Genomic DNA, 21,993 nt, shown 5'->3' with positions numbered 1-21,993 from the left:
TGATACTGAATCTCAGGGATTGGATCAGCTTGAAATTCCTAATTATGAAAATAGGATGAGAAAGAAAAAAGATATAAAGAAGACACCCATCTTTAAAAACTGGTTTAACAAGCAGAATTCGTGCTCTTCAACTAGGTGAGAGATCTCAAAAGAAGGACCTTTAGGAAGTGTGCTATCCAGGATGACTTTAGGTAAAGGGAATTCCTTAATTTTTTGTGAGGGCAATGTAAAAAAGGCATTTGCTCTGTTTTCCTTTACAACTGTATATTCCTGTAATGAGCAGAAAGCTGGAAAAAATGACTCTGAAAACTGAGTGTAGCTTGGAAAACATCATCTAAAAGATGATGATACAGCTAAGTGTTAGGATTAAGATTTTGATGAAGCAGAGGATATAATATATAACTAAAAGTTAATGAATGTCTTAATGTCCTGATCATTTTATGCCAAGGCCATTTTATCTGTTACAGATACACAGGTAACACATAATGCTATTTCCTCAAGAGTTTACAGGCTAAAACTCCAAGTATGGGGTACTGGTAACCAAATGTGACTGTCCCCAGATTTCACAGAGATTAAAAAAAAAAAATTACTAGGTGCTTGTGTGTGTCCATGAAGAGAAATACCACAGCACACAGTAATATCTTGATGGCTTTTCCAAGTGATTAGAAACAAAAGTCCTACTAAGGCTTCCAACATACAGTAGAAATTCCATTCCTTTTGCAATCCATCTAAAGATGAGTTTTAATTCCTGACTTCTTGCACCAGAATTGAGATTTCCTTTAAAGAAAGAGTACACAAAGACTGGTATAGGCCGTGGCAAGTGTATAAAATTGGTGATCTGAGCACACAAACACCATACAGGTACTTGAAATGTAGGTATTTGGAACTACAAAATAACTTTGCCAAAACTCAACCTAGTTAAGCTTCTGTCTAGGAAAATAAATTATTTAGATTCATTCTGGGATATACTATGTAATGTCCCAAATCTCACAGAGCAAAAATTAAAATGAAGTGAAAGATAAGAAGTACTGATTAAGTAGCTAAAAGGTTTTAATAGACAATGGGAAGATTGTCAGTGCTTACTGGAAACCTGAAGCCATCAATGAATAGTCGGTGATCAATGACATTGAAATAATTTTTATTAGCATTAAAAGCAACATAATTAACATGAAGGCAGGCATAGTTTCATCAATAAAAAGTGAGATGATATGTGTTAACATTCAATGACTGTTTTGAGTCTCTATTTGGAAATTGCAAGCATCAGTGCCTTGTGACATTGGGGTAAAATTAAGAAAAAACTGCAATTTTAAAGAGAGATGTGAGAGAGCATCTTCCAAAAGGCAGACTTGGAAACTTGTAATTCAAGAGAAGAAGCTACATAAGGAGTTTTCTTATATCAGCTTTTATTAAATCATCATAATCAGGAAAAATCCCAAAGTAACAGGCTATCAATTCAAATCAAATAATCATCATTAAAAAGGTAGCCCAGTGACGCATAAAACAGCCTGTAACGGATTTCCATTAAAACAATGGTATCATTAATTTGAAACCATCATCAACAAAAACCTGGAGGCTGAAAATGTAATAATACCTGTCCGTGTCTCTTCATGGAAATCATATCTTGTTAAGTGTTTTTGTTGTGCTTTTTTTGGTCAGAATTATAGCTCTGAGCTATGAAAGTAATTTTATTGCTGTAAAGTATTCTCTAAGGCATTTAATGTGTTGTCCTGCAAAATTACCACACTTGCACTATATAAAAGAAATTATCCAAATCAAGTGGTTAATAAGGGAGTATTCTTCCAAAACCAGTTCATTGTTACCTCTGATCATAAGAGGTTGGATGCAGAGCCCACTGTAGTTAACCACCGACAGCCATCAAATAAAACCACTTATATATAATCTCAGTTCAATATTGTAACTAACCCCCCCTCCCCCCCTCCAACACACAAAACTAATATGATTCTTTACTATATATTAAGGGATGTGTTCATTAAAAGTCAGGAGGCATTCTTGTCCATGTTTTTTGATGGTGAGACTAATATCAGAATTTCTAGTGCAAAGGAAGGAGAATGTATAAACATTTGAGGGATTTCAAAACAGAAACAAAAAAAAATTCATCCAAAGACCCAAAGAGATTGTGCACTCCCTTTAAGGAAAAGGTATGATCGGACCCTCCTGTCTCTCCGGAGACTCCAGACCTTGTCACAAGGAAATCTCATGCAACAGATACAGTCCATTGCTCACTTTGGACTCTGTCAGAAAGACTGTGCTCTGGACTGACTGTTCTTTCTAGATGTCTGCCATGTGGGAATGTATCAATCCTTAGCCAGACGTTTCTGTTGACATAACTACAAAAGCCACAGGAGAAAAGGGTGGTGGGAAAGAATCACAAATACTGTCTCCTTAGTACAGGGCAGGATATCACTGCTGTCAGATGCCTCCCAGTGCAGATTTCCCACAAATGATCTGCTAATTTTTTTTTCCAGAAGCTGCTGCTGTTTCATGTTTCTGCTTAGCCCAGAGCTGGCCTGGTACAGTTCAGTGTTTACTGAAATTACATTTGACATGAATTTTTAAGACAACTGTCTAGAAACTCTGGAATGACAGTAAAACCAGTCCAGCAATTCAATGTGAGCAATGTCTTCTCTTTAGGGCTTACTCCTATATTGTGATTTCATTGAATCAACGTTTGTAGAAGAACAGCTACCAAGCAGAAAAGTTGATGCCATGGATCATTTTCAGAAGTGTTTTGCAATTTTAAAATTATGTCAGCCAGGAGCAGACAACAGCAGTTACAGCACATCAAAAAAATTGGACATGGCAGAAGACAAAGACTGGAAGGCAATCCGTGTGGATCTGGTCATAACCCCCTTTGAGCAATATGCATATGCTCTATTAGGTTGGACAGGCTCCAGGGTAAGTAGCCACAACAGCCTGAGTTTTCCTAGCATTGCTAACCCATTTTTGTTGTTTCAGGACCATTCACAGTTCATGGACTTTAAAAAACTGTTCCTGATCTCCACACATCAGATTTTATGCTGCCATCAACCCCAACATCATAGGTTGGAGCTGATGAATTCATCACTGACATTTATGAATGTCTCCCTAGAGGGGTTAATATCTACTTTCTTTGAAGCTTAGTGTTTAGGTTCATGGACTGGAGGACTAAATTTTCAGTCAGTTGTGTTGTCTTTTTGCACCATACTTCTTTTAACAAGCCATTTAAATAGTTACTGAGTACAGAGATGATTTGAAAAGTGCCACAGAATTTTACAGGAAATTAAACATTTGAGGAATAGGTGTTCTGAATTGGAACTTAATTTGTTTTGTAGTAAACTGAAAGCAATTTGACATCTTTCTTTTTGGATTAGATAAAATATTTTGTTCCAGTTGCATTTTCATTGACTGTTTTAAATTGTAAAAAACTAGAAAAATTTTAAATTTACACATTAGTTTTGAACTAGAATATTTTGATCTGTTTTAATAAGTTAAGAAAACTTGAAATGACAGCTACCTTCACAATAGACACTGTCATCAGTTGGTATAAAATAAAATAGTACACTATTTTCAAAATAAAATATTCTATCTAAATGCAAACTCAAACCTCAAATGATTAATCTTTCCGCAGACAGAATTATTTTTTTAATCTGTTCTACATGCTTGCCTTCTGATGTTCATTTTCTTAGGGAGTGATTACATGGTACAGTGGAGAGCTCCTGTGCCTGCTCTGAATGATCTTTTTGATGTGCTGGATGCAGTACAGGTGCATTGCCACTCTGTTCTACCCAGGTTAACTGGAAGCAGGATGGTTTGGACCAGGCAAAATGCTGAAATTGATGTGTTCTCCTGCTGAGCTTATGAGTTACTTCAGTCACTTTTCTTTTTGAGATAACAAAATGTATTTATTTGGACCTCAGATTACGTTCTGCAGACTTTGAGATTCTTTCTTACCCTGGAAGTTTTGGCTACTTAACAGCGCTTTTCTCAACTCTGTAGGTGGGTGTCTACACTAAAAATGCACAGTGTGAGGCCCTTTAGTTGAGTAGGCAATGACTTCATCTTTCTCTGCCTCACTGAATTCCTACTCCCTGTTGAGCTAATTCACCTGCAGTCTGTGGGAGCCCATCATAGGTTTACTTTCTCATGGTGTGCCCAACTAACCCACTGAAGTGATGGACTATTCCCTACCAAAACATTGTCCTTCCAGATGATTAATTTTACAAGTCTACAGTCCTTTAACAGAGATAACTTTTACATGTTAGTTTATTGTTTGTTTTGGTATTAGGACTCTTACACAAAGGCTAACAATTTTGGTTTGTCAGAACAGCTGATATGTGTTGTATCTTTCCCAGCAATTTGGCCGTGATTTGCGGAGGTTTGCAACTCAGGAAAGGAAGATGATATTGGATAACCATGGGCTGTATGACAGGAGAAAGGTACTGTTTATTCTCAGAAACAAAGCTATTGTGTTTTTATTTCGGAGCCTACATTTCCAGATTCCTTTTGATATTCAAGTACATAAGATATTTTAACTTGATTATCCATTTTGTGGTAAAACAGTCCCACCTTCACTAGATTTAGTTTCACTGACAGAGCCTGATTAAATCTGAACAAGTAAGTCTAGAAATCTTTTTTTGGCACTGGACAGATGATTTCTTAAATTTAACGAGAAACATACATTAGACAATGGTGTTTTTCTAGACTTCACAAAACGAAAGATAATTATCTACAAATATTTGAAAAAATGTACTTTACTGCCCTATTTCAGGAAGAAAGGTCATTTCTGTGTCTCTGTCACAATTTCAACTGGTATTTTGCTGATGTTTCAAAGGAAGAGGGGATATTGAGTTGTATAGGCTGAGCTAGAAGGCTTGAGGAAGTTTTTACAGGGTATAACACTAAGTAGAAATGAGAGATCATTCTGCTTTTAAAGCTCTGCATCCAGAAGTCTGTGTAGAATTCTGTTTAGTCAGGCTTGCCAATCTGGGGTAGTGTTTGGTATCACTTCCGGTATAAATGCTTTTGGCTGCAGTAATACTGATCTCTGCATTTATCTGGCTTAATGTCTGTATTTGTATTCGTGTCTGTATTAGACCATTTAAATAATAAGCAACAATCAATATTAAAGATGCTTATTGATGTCATTATAGGGGAAGGCAAAGTACTATGTCAAGATTTTACATTAATCTTTCCTCTATATTCCTTATAGAATGGAGGCTGCTTTTAGCATTCCTGCTTACATGCAGTGTTGTCTCATTGCTTGTTTGTGAGATGCAGCAGTTATCTAAGCCAGCACTCCTTTTCAGTTGTCTCTATACATGCCTTCAGATTCTGATGCTATAGCATCCTCATTTCATGTAGAAACCCAGGGAAATTATCTGGCTAATTACCCATTTAGTCAGATATCCTGTCTCCAGAAATTGTCAATACTAGATGCTTCAGAAGAAAACATAAAATTACATAGTAGATAAATATGCTATCTAAGGTCTAAGGGGAAGTTTCTTCACCAACTCAGGGATCATGTCAGTTTATTTCTGCCTGTCTTTTATATTTTGAAATCATTCAAAACATAAACTCTTTCTTTGCCTCAACATAATATGGCAGATGTTACTATTTGTTAATTAATCTGTGCTCTGTTAAGTAGCTTTTGGGGTGTAACAGATTACTGCACTAGGGAAACATGAAGAATTTAAGGAATGTTGGTGTTATTTTTGTGTGCAGCAAAATTTTCCTTCTTGGTGTATGAGTATGTATCATATCTGCTGCTTTTACCTGGAGCCCTGAGGTATTCAGAGATGCAAAATGGACACTGTTCATTCATTAGCAGCATCAGTCAGTATTATTTTTTCTTTATTGTGTTTAGGCTTTATATCTGGTGTACCATTCAAATCCTTCTGGGAAAGAAAATTAAGTTTCCTTGAGTATTTCAGTGGACTAGCCAGGATGTTTTACAGATAAATAATCAGTTTATCATCACAATGTCCTCTCAAGAGAGATGATCTTATCTTCCCAAATTTTAAAGTAAAGAGATGCGGCAGAGAAAGATTTGAGGCTCTAAAGATCCACTGATTTCAAGGGCCCTCTGTTTGCAGTGCCTGAAGTTTCCTCTGTTGATTATCTGCCTTGGGACTTTGAAAAATACACAGAGATATGTATGTCCAGCTCATGTCTCCCAAACCCAGCAGCTATAGTTTTAACTCAGTGTTCAGATCCTTCTACATGTCTGAGACTCAACTTACACTTCCTCAATTCCTCAATGAACTGCTCCTTAATGATTTTCCTTTTTCCTTATTATAAGACAGGAGTTCTTGACAAGGACAAGGAAACAAACAAACAAAAAACTAAAACCCAAACTGAATCAACCCCCCCAAAAAACCCAGACCAAACCTTCAGGGCAAATTTCAAGTATCTTGACCATAAAATCTTTAATCTAGGATTTCCATATATCTAATGAAGTATTTGAATAGCTCAGGTTTCCCTTTCTGGGAGGGACGTTGCTTTTGAATATTTACCTGTTATCACACACACACACACACACACACACACACACACACACACACACACACACACACACACACACACACAATATCTAAACCTACTGTTTCTCATTTAATCCCACACACAGCCAGTTTGCTTCCACATTTTACTTTTTTGCTGTAAGCCACAGATGTACTACAGATTTGAAAACAAGAAGTCATGTTAATCTGTTGACACAGCAGAATGCTGTTCTTGTTTCTACTGCACTTTCAGAAATAGCTAAGTTACATAAACTGAATTTTTCTGCAAAGAAAGTTCTAAGGCAGATATGGAATATGCAAAATTTCAGACAGGCAGCACTTGAAGTTATAATCTGCTTAACACAGGATGTTTTATCAAGTAGTGTCATTCTAACAAGAAGCAGGGAGACAACTTTCCAGCAAATATCTTGATATTTGTAATCCAAAGCGTTAAATTCAAATAACTAAAAAAATTGTTTTTAGCTTTCCAATTTCATATTAAGTTATTCCCACAAGTGACATTTTGAACATAAAACCTTGCCTACTGCCATCCAGCATGTAATAAAGTAAAAAATGTGCAGAATACAGCAATGGTGTCTGTAACTGTGAAATTTGAGGTGATGATGCACAGTGGAAGAGGAGAAGTTTGCAGTAACTTGTGTGACTGCCAAGGTCAATACATTTTTAGCATAATCAGATTAATAAGCTTAAAATAAATGATAAAAATAATCAGTAACTTTACAAAAGGGAACATATGGCCAAATCATGAAATGTTATGGTTGGTTTTGATTTTTTTAATATTCAATCATGAAGAGTAGAGAATCTACTTTATGGTAATTCTAGTGCTTTTCTTTTAAAAATTAAATACTAAACCCCTGGATGTTTTATCTGTACCATCTCTTAAAATTAGATTGGAACATGAACATGTGTATTTCGTAAGGACAGTTCTCTCTGTGTCAGGGAACCTTCCTTTCTCAAAGCCAAAAAGCAATCAGGAAGCAGATATCCTTTGTGCAAGCTGCTCAAGATCCCTCAACACAATCTTAATTAAGGTTAACTAGGCACCATAGGTAAAAACAGCATCACATCTTTTCCATGTTTCTCTCCTTATTTACAGAAGAGAGGTTACCTTATGTCACCAGACCTGTCTAGGCAGACAAACTTTCACACACAACTCTGACTGTCACTGAGGTATTAACCAGGATATAATTCAGGAGCTGGGCCAAATCCTTTCTGCTTCATTCTTCTTTTATTACCCCGTGTGTGTGTACAGCAAAAGGGATAGGAAGGTCAGGGAGAGTCAAACTAATTCTTGATCCTGATGAAGTCCAAATCCTTTCCTTGAAAATACTTGTCTGTCATCTTTTAAAATTTTGCAAGCTGGTATAAGAAGATAATAAACCATGTTATAGCAAATATACCGTGTTGTTTTTTTTTTATGGAATGTAACAGTGCTTGTAAGAGAGCATCATTCATTATAAAAGAAAACAGTTTCCCGATTTGTTCTACATTTCAATATATAATCCAGTATTCTTTAACATTCTGTATTAATATTTATCAGCCCTTTGACACTGAAGCTTGCACCAGTCCACTGCCTGAAATATGATGAGTGTCAGAATCCCAAATTCCCGCATTCAAAGGGGGTTGCATCACAAGAGAGTCCTGGTTACTTTAATGTATTTCCAAAGGGATTCTGACAGGAACAGGGAGCATTAACACAGCAGTTAGGAATCAATTACATAGCTTTGCAGAGGGGAGCAAGAGGAACAGATATTTTCTCCTGGGACTCGTTACAAAGTTACACTGTGAAATTATTCCTTAGCCTTGATTTATTTTTTTCTTTATAGTGTGACTCTTTTTCATATATTTGTTGGTTTTGGAAGACAGTGTGCAATTATCAAACTAATGATTTTTTTCAGTTCTGTAATAAAAAGGGCTGTTTGTAGATCTTCCTTTGGCAGGGTAATTGTGGAAAAAAATTGAAAATTTACTACCAATTATCTGTCAACCTCTTACATAAAAAGATTAGTGGATGTCCAAATCTGTGTCTCTTTAGAACTGTACTAAAGCTATGGAAATCAGCACTTACATATACGAACATGAAGTGTGTTGTTTCTGTGATTTACATCAACTGGAGGTCAAACCTCACTATGATCTCCACTCCTACAGAACGGAGTTCATTAATCAGTCATGAGGAAGAAAGAGAAACTGTGCATTCCCTGTGTCTTATAATATTGCTGTTACAAATGGCATGACTCTTTTATGAATGGGCCAATAAAATTCTCATTGTAAAGCTTTCCTGGTTCATGAATGAACAAAATGATCTCTAAGTCCAGTAGAAGTGCTTTTGGAAAAGAAGAATTTAATTATTCTGTGTGAACCATAAGTCAGGTCAGTTGAACAGTAGTCTCTTCCTCAAAAAAATTAAGGTACTTGAGCCGGAAACCATGGCATCACTGGTTGTTTTGACAGTCCTCTGTGTTGGTTTTGGGGTCAATTATCCCTTAGCCCACTATAAAGAATTTTTCTTTACAACATGCATTGTGTCTAGAGTTAATCAGGAGCTAATAAGATTACAAGTGCTGATGTCATTTTTTTTATGTAGTGTGGCCATCAGTTCTCTGTCTGAACTGCAGCTTTTAGTGTGCGTGCATATATACAGTTTGCCACATATTGAGACCTGAGGGGCATTTTCTTTAAAATGATTAAAAGTTTGTGGTGTGTAGGGCAGTCATTAGCAAGTTTTGATCACATCTTGACAGCTTTTTAAAAAACTGGGTGGTATAGTGAGAGATCTAGTTGCTCTATCTAAAGAATATAAAGCTCTAAACCCTGTTTTATTTTTAAATATCTGTCTTTAAGCTGAATTACTATTATCTGCTTATGCAAAAGTGCAAGAAATGTGTGATTTACTTTCACTAAATGTTTGATTATCTTTAAAGTGATTCATAAAATCTCTGACAAAACACAGGCTTTCTATTCTTAAAGGAGCTGTTCTTGAAGGAACAGTACATCTCCCCTCTTACAGTATCAACAACCTGAAATAAAACTCAGGAACCACAAGGGTTTTTGGTTGCTTCTTTACCAACTCTGGTGCTGTTAGCTGGAGTAGAGGGTCTTTGTCATATAGAAGATCACTGCAGAGAGTATCTAAAGCTGGACTCTATGATACTGGATTTTTGTACTGTTTGTCAAGGGAGTGGGTAAGACTCCATGTGGCATTACTGTTCTCCCATGAAATGGCTCTTGGACTGAAGGGTGTGCTTTTCTTCAATAAGAATATTACTTAAGGGAAAACTTCCTTCATTAGCAGAATGTGAAATCCTACAGTCCAGTTGGCTTTTAAACTTAGCATCATCTTTGATTTTGAAATTGGCTGCATCACAAATATAACTTCTTACTATCTGTCTGTATTCTCTATGCCTTTACTTTGTCTCTAGGATTAATCTCATCCAAATCTTAATTTCTTCTTAATTTGACATAATATCATTCAATTTTGAATCTTGAATGTTATTGCCTGCTTCCTCCTAGGTAGTATTAATACCACTTCAAACCCCAGGGAATGTCTGTAAAAAGAGGGTGGCTACATCTTAGTGTTGTAAAACGACAGTTTGAGAAGTTACTTTCCTTACCTCAGTGTTGAAAGGATCCAATAGGCTATAGTGAGTGACCTAGAGAGGTGCTGTGTAGCTCCGGAAGGTGTAGGCTATGTTGAAATTCAAGTTTCAGAAGTATCATCATCAAGAGAAGCTGTTTTGTTAATTTAAGCACTTTTTTTTTTAACTTCTGTTATTCTGACATTTGTTAGCTTCTATTTGACATTGCTGCAAAAGAGTTTCATTTCTAGTTGCTCTTAAAATTCCACAGGACTATATGTTGGATTTTTTTCATTCTGACCCTGTATCCCTGGATGTTGTCTAAGGTTGCACTTTGCAGTTGTTGTGATCCTGTTCATCCTCATGGCTTGTCCATTTGAAGCTACAATTTAGATAACAAATCTTTTTTATATACAGCTGTAGATTTGCTGCAGTCTGACTGGTGGAAGCTCCTTCTGCTCCCTCTGGTTATTTGGTTATTGTGTGTAGTCACTGGCATAAAATGTTATTCTTCATCTTCCAAAAAAACCTGATAAACATGGTTGTTAAGACACTCTGCCCCTCACTGGAACCTGAAACAGCTCTCCCAGAAACTTCCATTCCCATTGAGGAAACACGGCCTAGATAACTGTTAGTGCTTAAGGAAAAGGTTGAATGAGCAGGCTGGAAATAAGGTGATGTTTTATCCATTAAATTTTTCAAGGTTTTGCACTGTCTAGGCTCTGAACTTGGAAAAGTCTCAAGGGCATGGCCAAATTGTATTTATGTGTAAGATTTAGCACATACTGCTGGTGGTTTTGGTTCCAAGAACAATCAAGAACAGCTGTTAACATATGCAGAAGGCATGTTAACATGTGCAGCCTGGAAACAATATCTGGAGGTCACCTGCCCTACTTGTGCCTTTTCATACTCTGCACTAGGTCTCTTCTTGCTTAGTACATTTGTCTTTTCTTGTACCACTTTTTAACTGGGCATCGTGTCAGGTTGGTAGACTGACAAGATTATGGTCAGCCAAAGGATCATGTACCAGTTCAGACATGTGACATCGGAGGGCGTATTCAAACAACTTTCAGGCTTTCATGTTCTCTGAATGATTTCTGATCCCTCTTTTAATCCTAATTTGGCATGTCAAAAGGCAGCATACGAAAAAATTTTGACACCTGGCATGAAGTGATGACTGTGTGAGCTTAAGGGAGCATACCCATTGTTGTTATATGGCCTAAGATAGGGGGATGGTACAGAGGATGACTATTGGCTTGCAACTTGTGTCACACTGTAGCCTAATTTGCTCTGTAGTTTTAAGCAGATCGTTTAGCCTTCCCTGATCTCATTTCCCAACAGTATAATCTAATGCCCATGATGGAGGATGCAGTAAGGGCAAGTAGTTAACCACTGCAGCATAAACTAGTTCAGTTTAATGGAGGATTTGGATCACCCAACATTTTGCCTTGCCCTATAACTAGGAGAAAGAACAAATGTTTTATGAAGAATTCAGATTATTCAAAATTTGCTTGTTCTCTTAATCAGAGGGAAAGTCAGAATGTTGACACTTTCTGCAAAAGGAATTACCTTCTGAATCTCAGCTTTGGAAACAGTTCATGGGTCAGATTGTGTCAAACCTCCAAAGCTCAGACAGCTCCTGGGGCTGCAAGGTGTGAGGCACTCACTTGGCTGGCTGCTCCAGGCTTGTGGAGCCAGGAAACTGGGGATCCTGGCTCTGAAGTATTTAAAATGACTTATTTGAACTCAGGCTCCCAGTAGCCTGTCAGGCATGTTATTGAGGAGATGTGCAAGCTGGCAGGAGTTCAAATAGGCTTAGATTTTTTTAAGTGCCTGGTAAACTAGATTTTATGGGATTGTGCTTTTTTTCAGGGCAGTTTTTTGGTAATTACATCATTTTTATGGCCCAATCCGGTTTAGGTGAGTAAGAAAATACCAACAGACCAAAATTCATTAGTATTTTACTGATTAGATCTGTTCAAAGGCAATGGGATATTAAGTTGTTGTGACTATGCATGTGTTAAGGAGAAATACTCTTCCCTATAACTGTCTCTTCTCTGGGAATCCTAGGAAGTGGGTTTTAGCCAGCAGAACCCACATACCATGTTTCTCAGTACAGCTTGCTGTGAGGATGCCCCAAACTTAATTACAGAAGATGCTTCTGAAAGATTTACTGTTCTGTGCAAAACCCAGCCCTACCACTTATACCATGGATAAATCTTACATTTTAAAATGCAGGGTTTATCAACCCTTTTTACTATTGCTTCCTAACTAAACTCCTTTTTCTGAATTAATTAAAAATTAGTATAATTTCCAAATACTTCAGAACTCCAATGAAAATAAACTTCCTTTTTGTTGTTTTTACATTTAGGTGGCTATTTGGAAACTATTCTTCAGAGCTACAGGTAAAGAAAGAGGTTTTAAACTTCCTCAATTCATAGAGTTTCAGGTGCAGTGGGATTTGCTACTGCTCTTTCCTTTCATTCAAAGTGTATTTATTTTTCTTGATGCCATTTGCTGTTCAGCAGTTAGAGAGATCCAGCTCTGCAGAAAACAAGAACTAATTTCAATTGCCCCACGCCAAAAATTCTGAGTGATATAGTGCCTTAAATTGTTATCTTTTGAGCATGAAAATTAAGCTGAATGAGCTGTGGAGTGGGGATGGCTGGATGCATCAAGCTGCTGCAGACGCTTTTCTCTATTTCTGGTTTGTGGCAGGAGATTTCTAGGATTGGCATATGGAACAGCTTCATGGCTAGATCATGGACATGTAGGAAGTGTCTCTACCCTTCACCTTGGAAATCCTCAAACCTATTGTGGGTTGTGAGGATTGCATTTGTCTTGTGAATTCTGATTTTCATCCTCTATAAATGTATATATTTTTACAATATTCCAGAAAATCACTTTTAAGTCCAATTATTACTTTCTGCAGTTCATGGCAGCAAAATGAAGTGACGTAAATAATTAACATTGCTTTTTTGTAAAAGAAGGGATGGGGATCCTAAGGTATAATAGATTAATTGAATTATTAGCATATGAATGTTCTTGCACTGACACTGTAGGCTGATTTTTTTGTAAGAGAGGGGTCATGAGCTCAGTGTTATTTTGAAGAGTCATTGGAGCATAATGCAGTTATTAATTTTATGTCCTGTGTCAATTTCAGATGGAAAATAGCTTATGTTTTCTACTAGGGAAATATTAGGGAAAAATATGACATTATACAGATGACTGATGATGATGACAATTTTGCATTTAAGAAACCTTGTGTGAATTTGAATGGCATTAAATGCTATTTAGTTGTTGAATAATAAAAGAGGTGGTTTAAATAACTGCTCAGAATAACAAACTCACAAGGGGCACCAAAAACTTCATAATGGGACCCGGCTTTGCAAGCCATTAAGTGCTGTGCATTTATACTGAAAATAGTAAAATTCTGTCATCCCCACTTTTTAAAGAGACTATTTACTTTTTTCCTTGAGAAACCATTATAAGCATGAAAAGAGTAATTTATCCTCAGACATCTTCCATGCTGTGAGGCTCACATACATTCTATAGTCATCATCACTATTGCACAGTCTTTTACCACTTGCCTGAAGAATGAATTACTATTTAAGAAAAACCTGACTCATCAGACAGGGCTTACACTGTCTGACTTTGCTTCTATCTCTAAAGCCAAAGGAAGGTGTGATTACAGCCCCAGTAAAGGACTATTTTATGTCTGTCATGTTCTGGTCAGTGTCTGTAAACATTCTGAGTTCTGTTACTGCCCGTCTTTTGCCAGAGTAGCTGCTCCTCAGACAAGAGCAGGATTTGCAGTCCATTGAGTCATGCCTGCCAACATACTTGAGCTACTTCCCTCCCTCGTGACATGGCTGAGTCTAAGTCTGTATGGTGACTTTTACAGTTACAAGCCAGTGACTTTTATTTGAAACATGGCTTACCTGTCAGCGGCCAAGCCGGTGTGCAAAGTTGTGTTGTACCTCCCTGTGATGGCTTGGCTGAGGGGAGAGAAACAGCTCTGAGGAAGCCACTGCTTGCAGATGGCTGGGCGGGTACCTGGACTTTCCAGAACTTTGTAAATATGTTTCCTAATAAAAAACCAGCTTTGTTTTCCAGGCAGGGATTCTTTTCTTTCACTACCCAGTACATTATTTCTCAAAAACATGTATCACCAGAAAGAAAAACTGTGTAAGATTTTATAACCTCATTTTTTTACATAAAGTTGTGCAATTTTCACGTGTTTAACTGTATATTCAGTAGTTACTGTCTCTAAGTTAGTCTGTGTCATCTAAGAACACTTACTCCACACTATCTTTCATTGACAAGAGATGCTTGCAAAAGTTTACTTACACAGTTAAAGAGACATTTTTTATGCTTCTTTAAAAGCTGGATATTGCAGTCTTATTTTGTCAGATGCTGCTCTAAAATTGTAAAGTTATAATGGTGATATAATCAGCCTTGAGAGCATCTCAATGAATTAAACATGCTGCAGCTGCAGAGTTTGCTTTAGATGTCTGCAACAATGCCTGGATTAAATCTACAGTAAACATAAAGATCCAAAGTTTATAATATTGATTTCCAGTGTGCTCTCTACAACTGCCTGAAAGGCTTTTGTAGGCAGCTAAGGTTGGCCTTTTCACCCAGGCAAATAGCAATAGGATGAGAGGACACAGTCTTAAGTTGCACCAGGGGAGGTTTAGGTTGGACATTATGAAGAAAGTCTTCACAGAATGTGTGGTTAGATATAGGATTGTACTGCTCAGGGAGGAGGTGCAGTTGCAGTCCCTGGAGGTGTTTAACTGGATATGGCACTCAGTGCCATGGTCTAGTTGACATGGTGGTGTTCAGTCACAGGTTGGACTCAATGATCTCATAGGTCTTTTCCAACCTAATTGATTCTGCGATTACTGTAATTAAACACTGAGTCATTGTAAGCAGTTGCACATACTTTCATTTATGTTCCAGCTCTTCTTTCTCTCAGGAAACTAGAAATTGCATATGTGATTTGGGTGATTTGTTTTTTTTGCATCTGATCTATTTTTTAAAATTGAGAATTGAAATAATCTACTTTTTATATCTCAAATTTTTTTAAAAAATTAAACAATTATTATGCATTTTATTCCAAACTGTGCTTGTCCTCAGTGTTCTCTTAGCATTTTAAGTGCTTCATGCACAGCATATGATTGTTCATTTTTGCAAAGGTTGCATGTAATTCATGTATATGTTTAGCTAAATTTAATCTCTTTGTATAACAAGCTATACATCTAACACAAAGATAAATATACCTAATTGTTGTTTCCCTTGCTTTGGTGTGTTTTTTGAGCAGTTCAGTGAAACCTTTATTGCTAAAGAAAAGAGATCTCTCAAAATGCATAAGTACATACAGGTCCTGAATATTTTGACTATAGTTTTTTATTAATTTTAATTTCTAGGATAATACAGAACCAGCCACTTTCACTTGTTTCAATGCAATTATCCAATCTGTGTGCTGGGGTAAGTTATTGAATGTGGAGTATGTAAAACAGTCTCATACTTTCTATTGAAAGAAAATGAAATTAATTGAGAAGAAGCTAGGTAGAAAGGAAGCTGGAAAAAGAAAGAGCCAAGGGCCAGAGAAGAATGGGGAGTCTGTGGTGGATGTACAGATTTGGTGAGGAAGTGCAGAGTGGCTGGAAAAAACCTATGGGGAATGGAAAGAGTATATTTAATTAGCAGCTGCACTGTGGAAAGGAACCTGGGTTGGTTGAAGAGACTGAGAAAGGGCATGAAAAAAGAATGACAGAGAAGAGATATGAATGGAAATTTGATGGACTGAAAAATAAATTAAATCCATCAGGATAATGCTCTAGGCTGGCAACGAGGAATGGGTAAACTTTCAATTGCCCCAAATAACTGAGTAAACTATGGATATCTCACTTAACTCTGAATATGGCATGAGTGGAGCCTTGAGTTACATTAGAAATCTGAGGGGAGAAACCATCAACTTTGTATAGGGAAGTAGTGAAGAGACGGAGCTAGAAAAGGTCCAGTCTATAAAAGCTCACTTTCCTAAGAGTGATTGATCCCACATTGGCCTGCAACTCAAGATTGTGTCAGTGCTGTTAGCAAATATTTGTTAGCCCTGTAGCACAGTATATTTCCTGCCTAGTGAACAAAGCCTAAGAATCTTACAGGATTTGAAGTAAGCAGTATTTCTTTGAAGAAAAAAAAGTCTATGCATATACATAAGAAAATTGAATTAAGGTTAAGATTCGATCAACCACATTCTGGGATTTCTTAAATTTCATGTCTTTGATTTTGCAATCCCAATGATGTTCTTCTGAAGTGGTTTGTTTATAATAATCCCATATGATTTACTCTCAACTAAGATTCATAAAATTCATGATTCTGCATTTTTCTTATTTCATTCATTCATATGAAGATTTACAAGGCAAAATACAATAAACCAACTTAAAAGGACTTTGTGATAGTACAGATATTATCAGAGAACTGCAGGGACCAGTAAGTTTTTGTTCTGATTTTGTTTGCAACAGTGTTAAAACTTTTGCCTGGGTTGTCAGATAGGAAGTTCCAAGTTTCTTTTCAATTTGTGTGCCCCAAACTGAAAACATATTATTATAGTCTGGATGGAAATGTATCTTACTCTCTATTTACTGTGGAATGTTTTTAATTATTAAAATTGTAATTGGAGAGTGGATGCATAACAATGTAGTGTTTTGTAACAAAGTAACTACACATCTGTCATTTTTAAAGGAGACTAGTGGCATTTAATGTACAGCATAATCTTGCTTACAAATTAATTTTAGCAAGTAGAAAAAGTGTTTGTTCTGTTACGTCAACAGATAATGGTTTTCAATATTTTATTTTTTGAAGTGTCAGTGTTTCAGCACTGGTCTTTTTCTTTCTCTTTCATTAAAATTACTTAGAATGAGTAGATTGAATGTAGAAAACATGGGGATATTTTGTTACACCATGTTGCCTGAAAAGTCTGTGAAAAAACTTCAAGTCAATTTTGCAGCAGATTAGATAAGCAGACAGTGACTTTAATGAGCTGTGCTCACCCAGGAATACATTGATGCACGCGTGGGCAAACTCTAATTTTCGTGGCTTTTATAATATAATCTATCCTATCATTATTTTACACATCTTCAGTTCAACCTTTTCCCGCCCCAGTCCCATCCCAGTTCCACCCCCTCAGGATCTGAGTCAGAGGTTGGTGGGATCTCCTCTTCATCAGACTCCTCTTCCTCGGACTTCTGGAATTGTTTTTCTGAGTCACTCTGCCCTGTGTTTATGTCTCCTTTTGATATTCTTCAACCTTCTGCCTTGAAAAGAGACTAAACAGCTAAAGAATTCGAGCTATTGATATGGGACAGGGGTAACAATAGGAAGACATTAAACTCAAGCTGTTAGAAATATTAACACACTGGATCTGCCTTTGCTATAGCTACTGTATTCCTAAAATCTATAAAATGTGAAAATCAAAAATAAAAAACTCTTCCTGCATCACCATGTTATAAAATAGTTAATAGGATAAGTGGCTAGAATATCCTAATATTAGCCTGATTATTTTATTTTACTTGATTAATTTATTGTTTACTCTTAAGAAATTTAATATCAATAAGCCTATAACTAGAGTTAGAGAAAAGTTTAAGTGAAACATTCCAGTCCGGTGTTTCTGATTAAAAGTACAGGGCATGTCCAGTGGTAAAGTGAAATGAGAATTTATGATTCTGGCTTCTATTACCTTCAAAAATTATTCATGCCCAGAATTATTAGAATAAATTCCACTGCATTATTTTGCATCAGTACCATTACACATGATTTTGCCTGAGGGTATCAATCAATGGATAATGCTTGCAACACTGCGTTTTTTAATCATGGTTTGTTATAATGCCATTTCAAAGAGTAATTTTTTTCTCTCTTGATTTGTTTGTCATCTTATTTGTAGTTGGATTAGGAACAGATTAGTTTTTATTTTAAAACAGGATGGTGATGTGAATATTACTACAGAAAACACCAGTTAACCACAAAATTACATTGGAGGTAGTACATTGTCAGAGGGACTGGTTATTTACTACCAAAAACTGTTATGATACTATCAAATGAAAAATGCACAGTGTCTACACAGTATTGTGGAATATTATTATTGAACTTTATGACATGCTTCACATTTGTAGCAGAAATACTACTTCACCATTTATGCTCTGCACTTATAATAAAATTGTGCTGTTGATAGTCTCATTCATAAACATAGCATCAATATTTAGTAAATGTCTAATTAAAAGCATAGAAAAAAATCACCAATAGCCAGTCTTAAAACCAAACCTCTCCAAAAAAAACCCAAATGAAAAGATTGGGAAAAACAAGGAAGGAAAAACACCTGAAAGCTGCTAGTCATATTGTTTAGAAAAGTACTAGAAGAGAGATGCTCAGCTATTATAACAATCCAAAGAAATGTAAAAAATGTGTTTTGACCATAATGAAGCCAAATACTGATGGGTACTACACACTTCCTTCGGGCTTGGTTCTGTCATGGATTTTTTCATCAAACAATGTCTCATGCTGAGAATGTTGTCTGACTGACCAGTAATGGCATGAGGTGCTGTCCCTCGCAGGCTGGATAGCAGTATGAATATTAGGGCCATGGAAAAGATTCATTTTTCCATGGTACTTTCTAGTAGCATTCATTCTACACAAGACAATCATTGAATAGAATTATCTGAAAGCTCTTATATAATGACAGGATTGTATGGATTTTTATCTGGAAAATGCTTTACTTAGCCTTTTTTTCCCCCTTTACTTCCTCCACTCCCTCGTCATAAAATCACTTTGCTCACTGTGAAAGTTACTGATTATAGTGATTCCTGTTAGCACTTTGTCTACCCTAATGAATCAGCTAGAGATTCCAGAGAAGTAGCCACTATTATATGGATTAGTGTTATGTTGTATTCCCACATTTTCTTTGTAGACTGAAGGCACTCAACCTCATATCACTCAGTGAACTGCAAGAATTTATGCAGTGTCTTCCATAAAACTTCCTCTACAGCTGCTTTACAAAATTTTGTGTCACTGAAGCTCAGAGATTTATGTTTTCCACCAAAGATGTATAACATAGGTTCTTGTGAAGTTAACAGTAGCATAGATGAGGAGGAAGTGAAAATAGCTGGCTTCCTGATCAGTGTTTGCAAAACATGCTTTCGTCTTGGTCATTACAAGTCAATAAAGAGGGAATGGAGCTGGTTGCAATGCTGAAGGTAAGCTGCAAGGCATGACATGACAGACCTGAATGACAGATGGAAATACTGGTGCATGGGCTGCACCCATTTATAGATGGATCGAGGTGACTCAAATCTCTCTGTTGAAAAGAAATAGAATCATAGTCCCCGTGGTTTAACATTGATATCCCCAAATTCTGTTACTAATGTCAATAATTTTTAAGTGTTGACAGCAGCACTGGGGTCCTCATAGTTATCTTCGTAAAAATGTCTATATACTACCATGCTACCATGTATTCCATTTTGACATGCAGCATATAAATCACAGGGCACTCTGTTTAGGGTGGTGCTCAATAACTGAAGTTCTACATGGTAAGGGTAGCATGGAGCTGGGTGTTTAGGGAAGATTTTAAAGCAATATGGCTGGTAGAGGTGATCTATCTTTCACTCACACCACTTGTGTTGTTACAAATCATACTAACCAAGTAATGATGCTTGTCTTCAGGTTAGTAAACTCAAATATAGACAGAAACATAAAATAATCCTGCTTTCTTAGAAATCAGTTCCTCACTACTGTTACGGAGAGTTATCATGCATTTTTTCTGGGTTTCTTCAGACCTTCTGGCTTATACCTTTGAGAGCTACTAGCTGCACCAGTTTATCCACAAGATCTGTCTGCAAGAAATCACTTGAGAAAGTGATTGCTTTTGATTGATGCCTGAAGTTCCTGCAAAATAGGCATTCAAAACATTAGTGGAGAAAGATAAATAGGTACTATTTATTTAAAGCTGTCAAAGGTGCACATCATGGAACATGCACACATGATCAGGGGATGTTACAGATTTTATGACCTTTCCAGTCATTAGCATATATATTATCTACAGCCAAACCAGGGTACCAATTTCTCCAATACCCCACCCATAATGGTCCTTAGAACTGCCCCTTTGAAGAAGGTTCAAGGGCCCTGGGCCCTCTTCTATTTTGTCTTCAAACTATCTTGCAGGTGGCTTTCTCAAAACAGCGTGTCTTTGGCATAGCTTAAGAATCTGTGAGAAAGTGCCCAATATGTGAGCAGTCTGGGAAGAGCCACGTAACTTATATAATTCTAAAAATTTACAAAATATACAGTAAAATTCTTAGGCATCATAATAATGAGGAAGGTGGATGAAGGACAAAATATCTTTTTGTAAGTAAACAAGTTTTGAACAGAAAATTATTGAAACACTTGAAGTTTCCAATATCCTTCCTCACCCTCCCTTGCAGCTGCTCTTTTTGTCGCATCATTGCAGCTAAACAAAAACAGGTTAGTGCTTTTCATTCAATCTGCTGTAGGTCTTTATTAAGATCCAAATAAGTTTATCTAGCCTGTTGCTTTTCCTCCACCTTCTCTTTTCATTACTTTCTATTCTAGGTGGCCCTTCTTGTTTGGTAGTGGTTCGAGTAAATTTGTGTGGGGTAGATTTGGGCTTGAGTAAAATTTTCTGACTCATATTAGAGATTTTAGTCTGAATTTATATCTACCTGAAAAAAATCAGTTCAGAAATGTCTGAGCTAAAATTCTATGGAAAAATTCTCTTCACTGTTTTCTTCAGTTTTACCTCTTTGTCTTGTTATGTGTTGCATTCATTCTGCATATGAAAGCACTGAACTGCATGTTCAGTATTGCAAGAAGTGTTAGCATAGGAGGCAGCAATAAGAGGTCATGTCAAGTCAATCATTCAATAACTCCTCCATCCTGGTTTGGGTTTAATCTTTTTCTAGCCCATTACTTACATTTTCCATTTTGTCCTCTCTCCTCCTTCCCCCCCCCCCCTTTTTTTTTAATTTATTTTTAGAAAACATTACTATCGTCTCCATATGTGTGATTCCAGAATAGACCTAATTGAATTTGACAGGGATCAAGGATATATGCAACTCAAGGTCTTTATTTTGGGACTTGCAATAACTGAATTGTCAATAAATAGAATCTCCAATTAGTTGTGCCACGGAGTGAATTGGATAATTTTTCATCCATCAGTCTGTGTAATCTGATTACCTCTCTTCCAACTGGCCTTTCTGAGAGAAGATATGAGATTTCTGAAGCAGAACATATGTTCTCCCCGTCTGTATTGTCTTCTCTTGGGCTTTCCTGACTCAGTTGCTTTGACAGTGATCCTTGTACTTGTCACATCCAAGGATTCCTAGACATCTGCATTCAGCACGTTCAGTGGTTGGCTTTGGAACTCCAGGTTTTATTTGAAAACTATGCTTTCCTTGCCAGAGGTTGACTTTTTGTGACCTCTGTTTTCAAGTTTTCTTTTGATTGTGAGCTAATGGAGATATTCAGGCTAGTGAGGCAGAACTGAATTCCCAGGTGGAAAGCAGCAGTGAATCTGCATGATTTTATAAGGCTTGTTTGTTAAGGTTGACCAGAAATCCATGCAGCTCACAGTAATCAAATGAAAAAGCCTATAGCACTGAGATATCTTTAATTTTGCACTGAGACCTTACTTTTCTCCTCACTGAATTTGTGTACTGTCAGTCACAGGAACTTTTAACTCTCAAAAGTAGGAAGCAACTGAAATCGTATAGGTATAAACAATTAGGTGGGTGCCTACAATTTTAACAGTTGATGTAGCAATGTGTTTTTTGCTTTCTGGTCTTGTTCTTTCTTTCTTTTACCTTTCAATCAGATTTCATTTT

At 36.7% G+C, this 21,993-nt stretch overlaps 1 protein-coding gene across 2 annotated transcripts in view; it reads left to right on the top strand.

Moving 5' to 3' along the window:
• DNTT (DNA nucleotidylexotransferase) overlaps window positions 1–21,993 on the top strand; it is a 152,480-nt gene that overhangs the window by 121,437 nt on the left and 9,050 nt on the right. For both annotated transcript variants that reach the window (XM_071564031.1, XM_071564030.1), the window contains 2 exons: window positions 2,653–2,916; window positions 4,353–4,436. In XM_071564031.1, the coding sequence (XP_071420132.1) occupies window positions 2,653–2,916; window positions 4,353–4,436 (348 nt within the window). The remainder of the gene's footprint in view (window positions 1–2,652; window positions 2,917–4,352; window positions 4,437–21,993) is intronic.

Source organism: Pithys albifrons, chromosome 9, assembly GCF_047495875.1.
Source record: "Pithys albifrons albifrons isolate INPA30051 chromosome 9, PitAlb_v1, whole genome shotgun sequence".
In the NCBI taxonomy this organism is placed as follows: Eukaryota; Metazoa; Chordata; class Aves; order Passeriformes; family Thamnophilidae; genus Pithys; species Pithys albifrons.
This window is presented reverse-complemented; position numbering and strand designations above follow the sequence as displayed.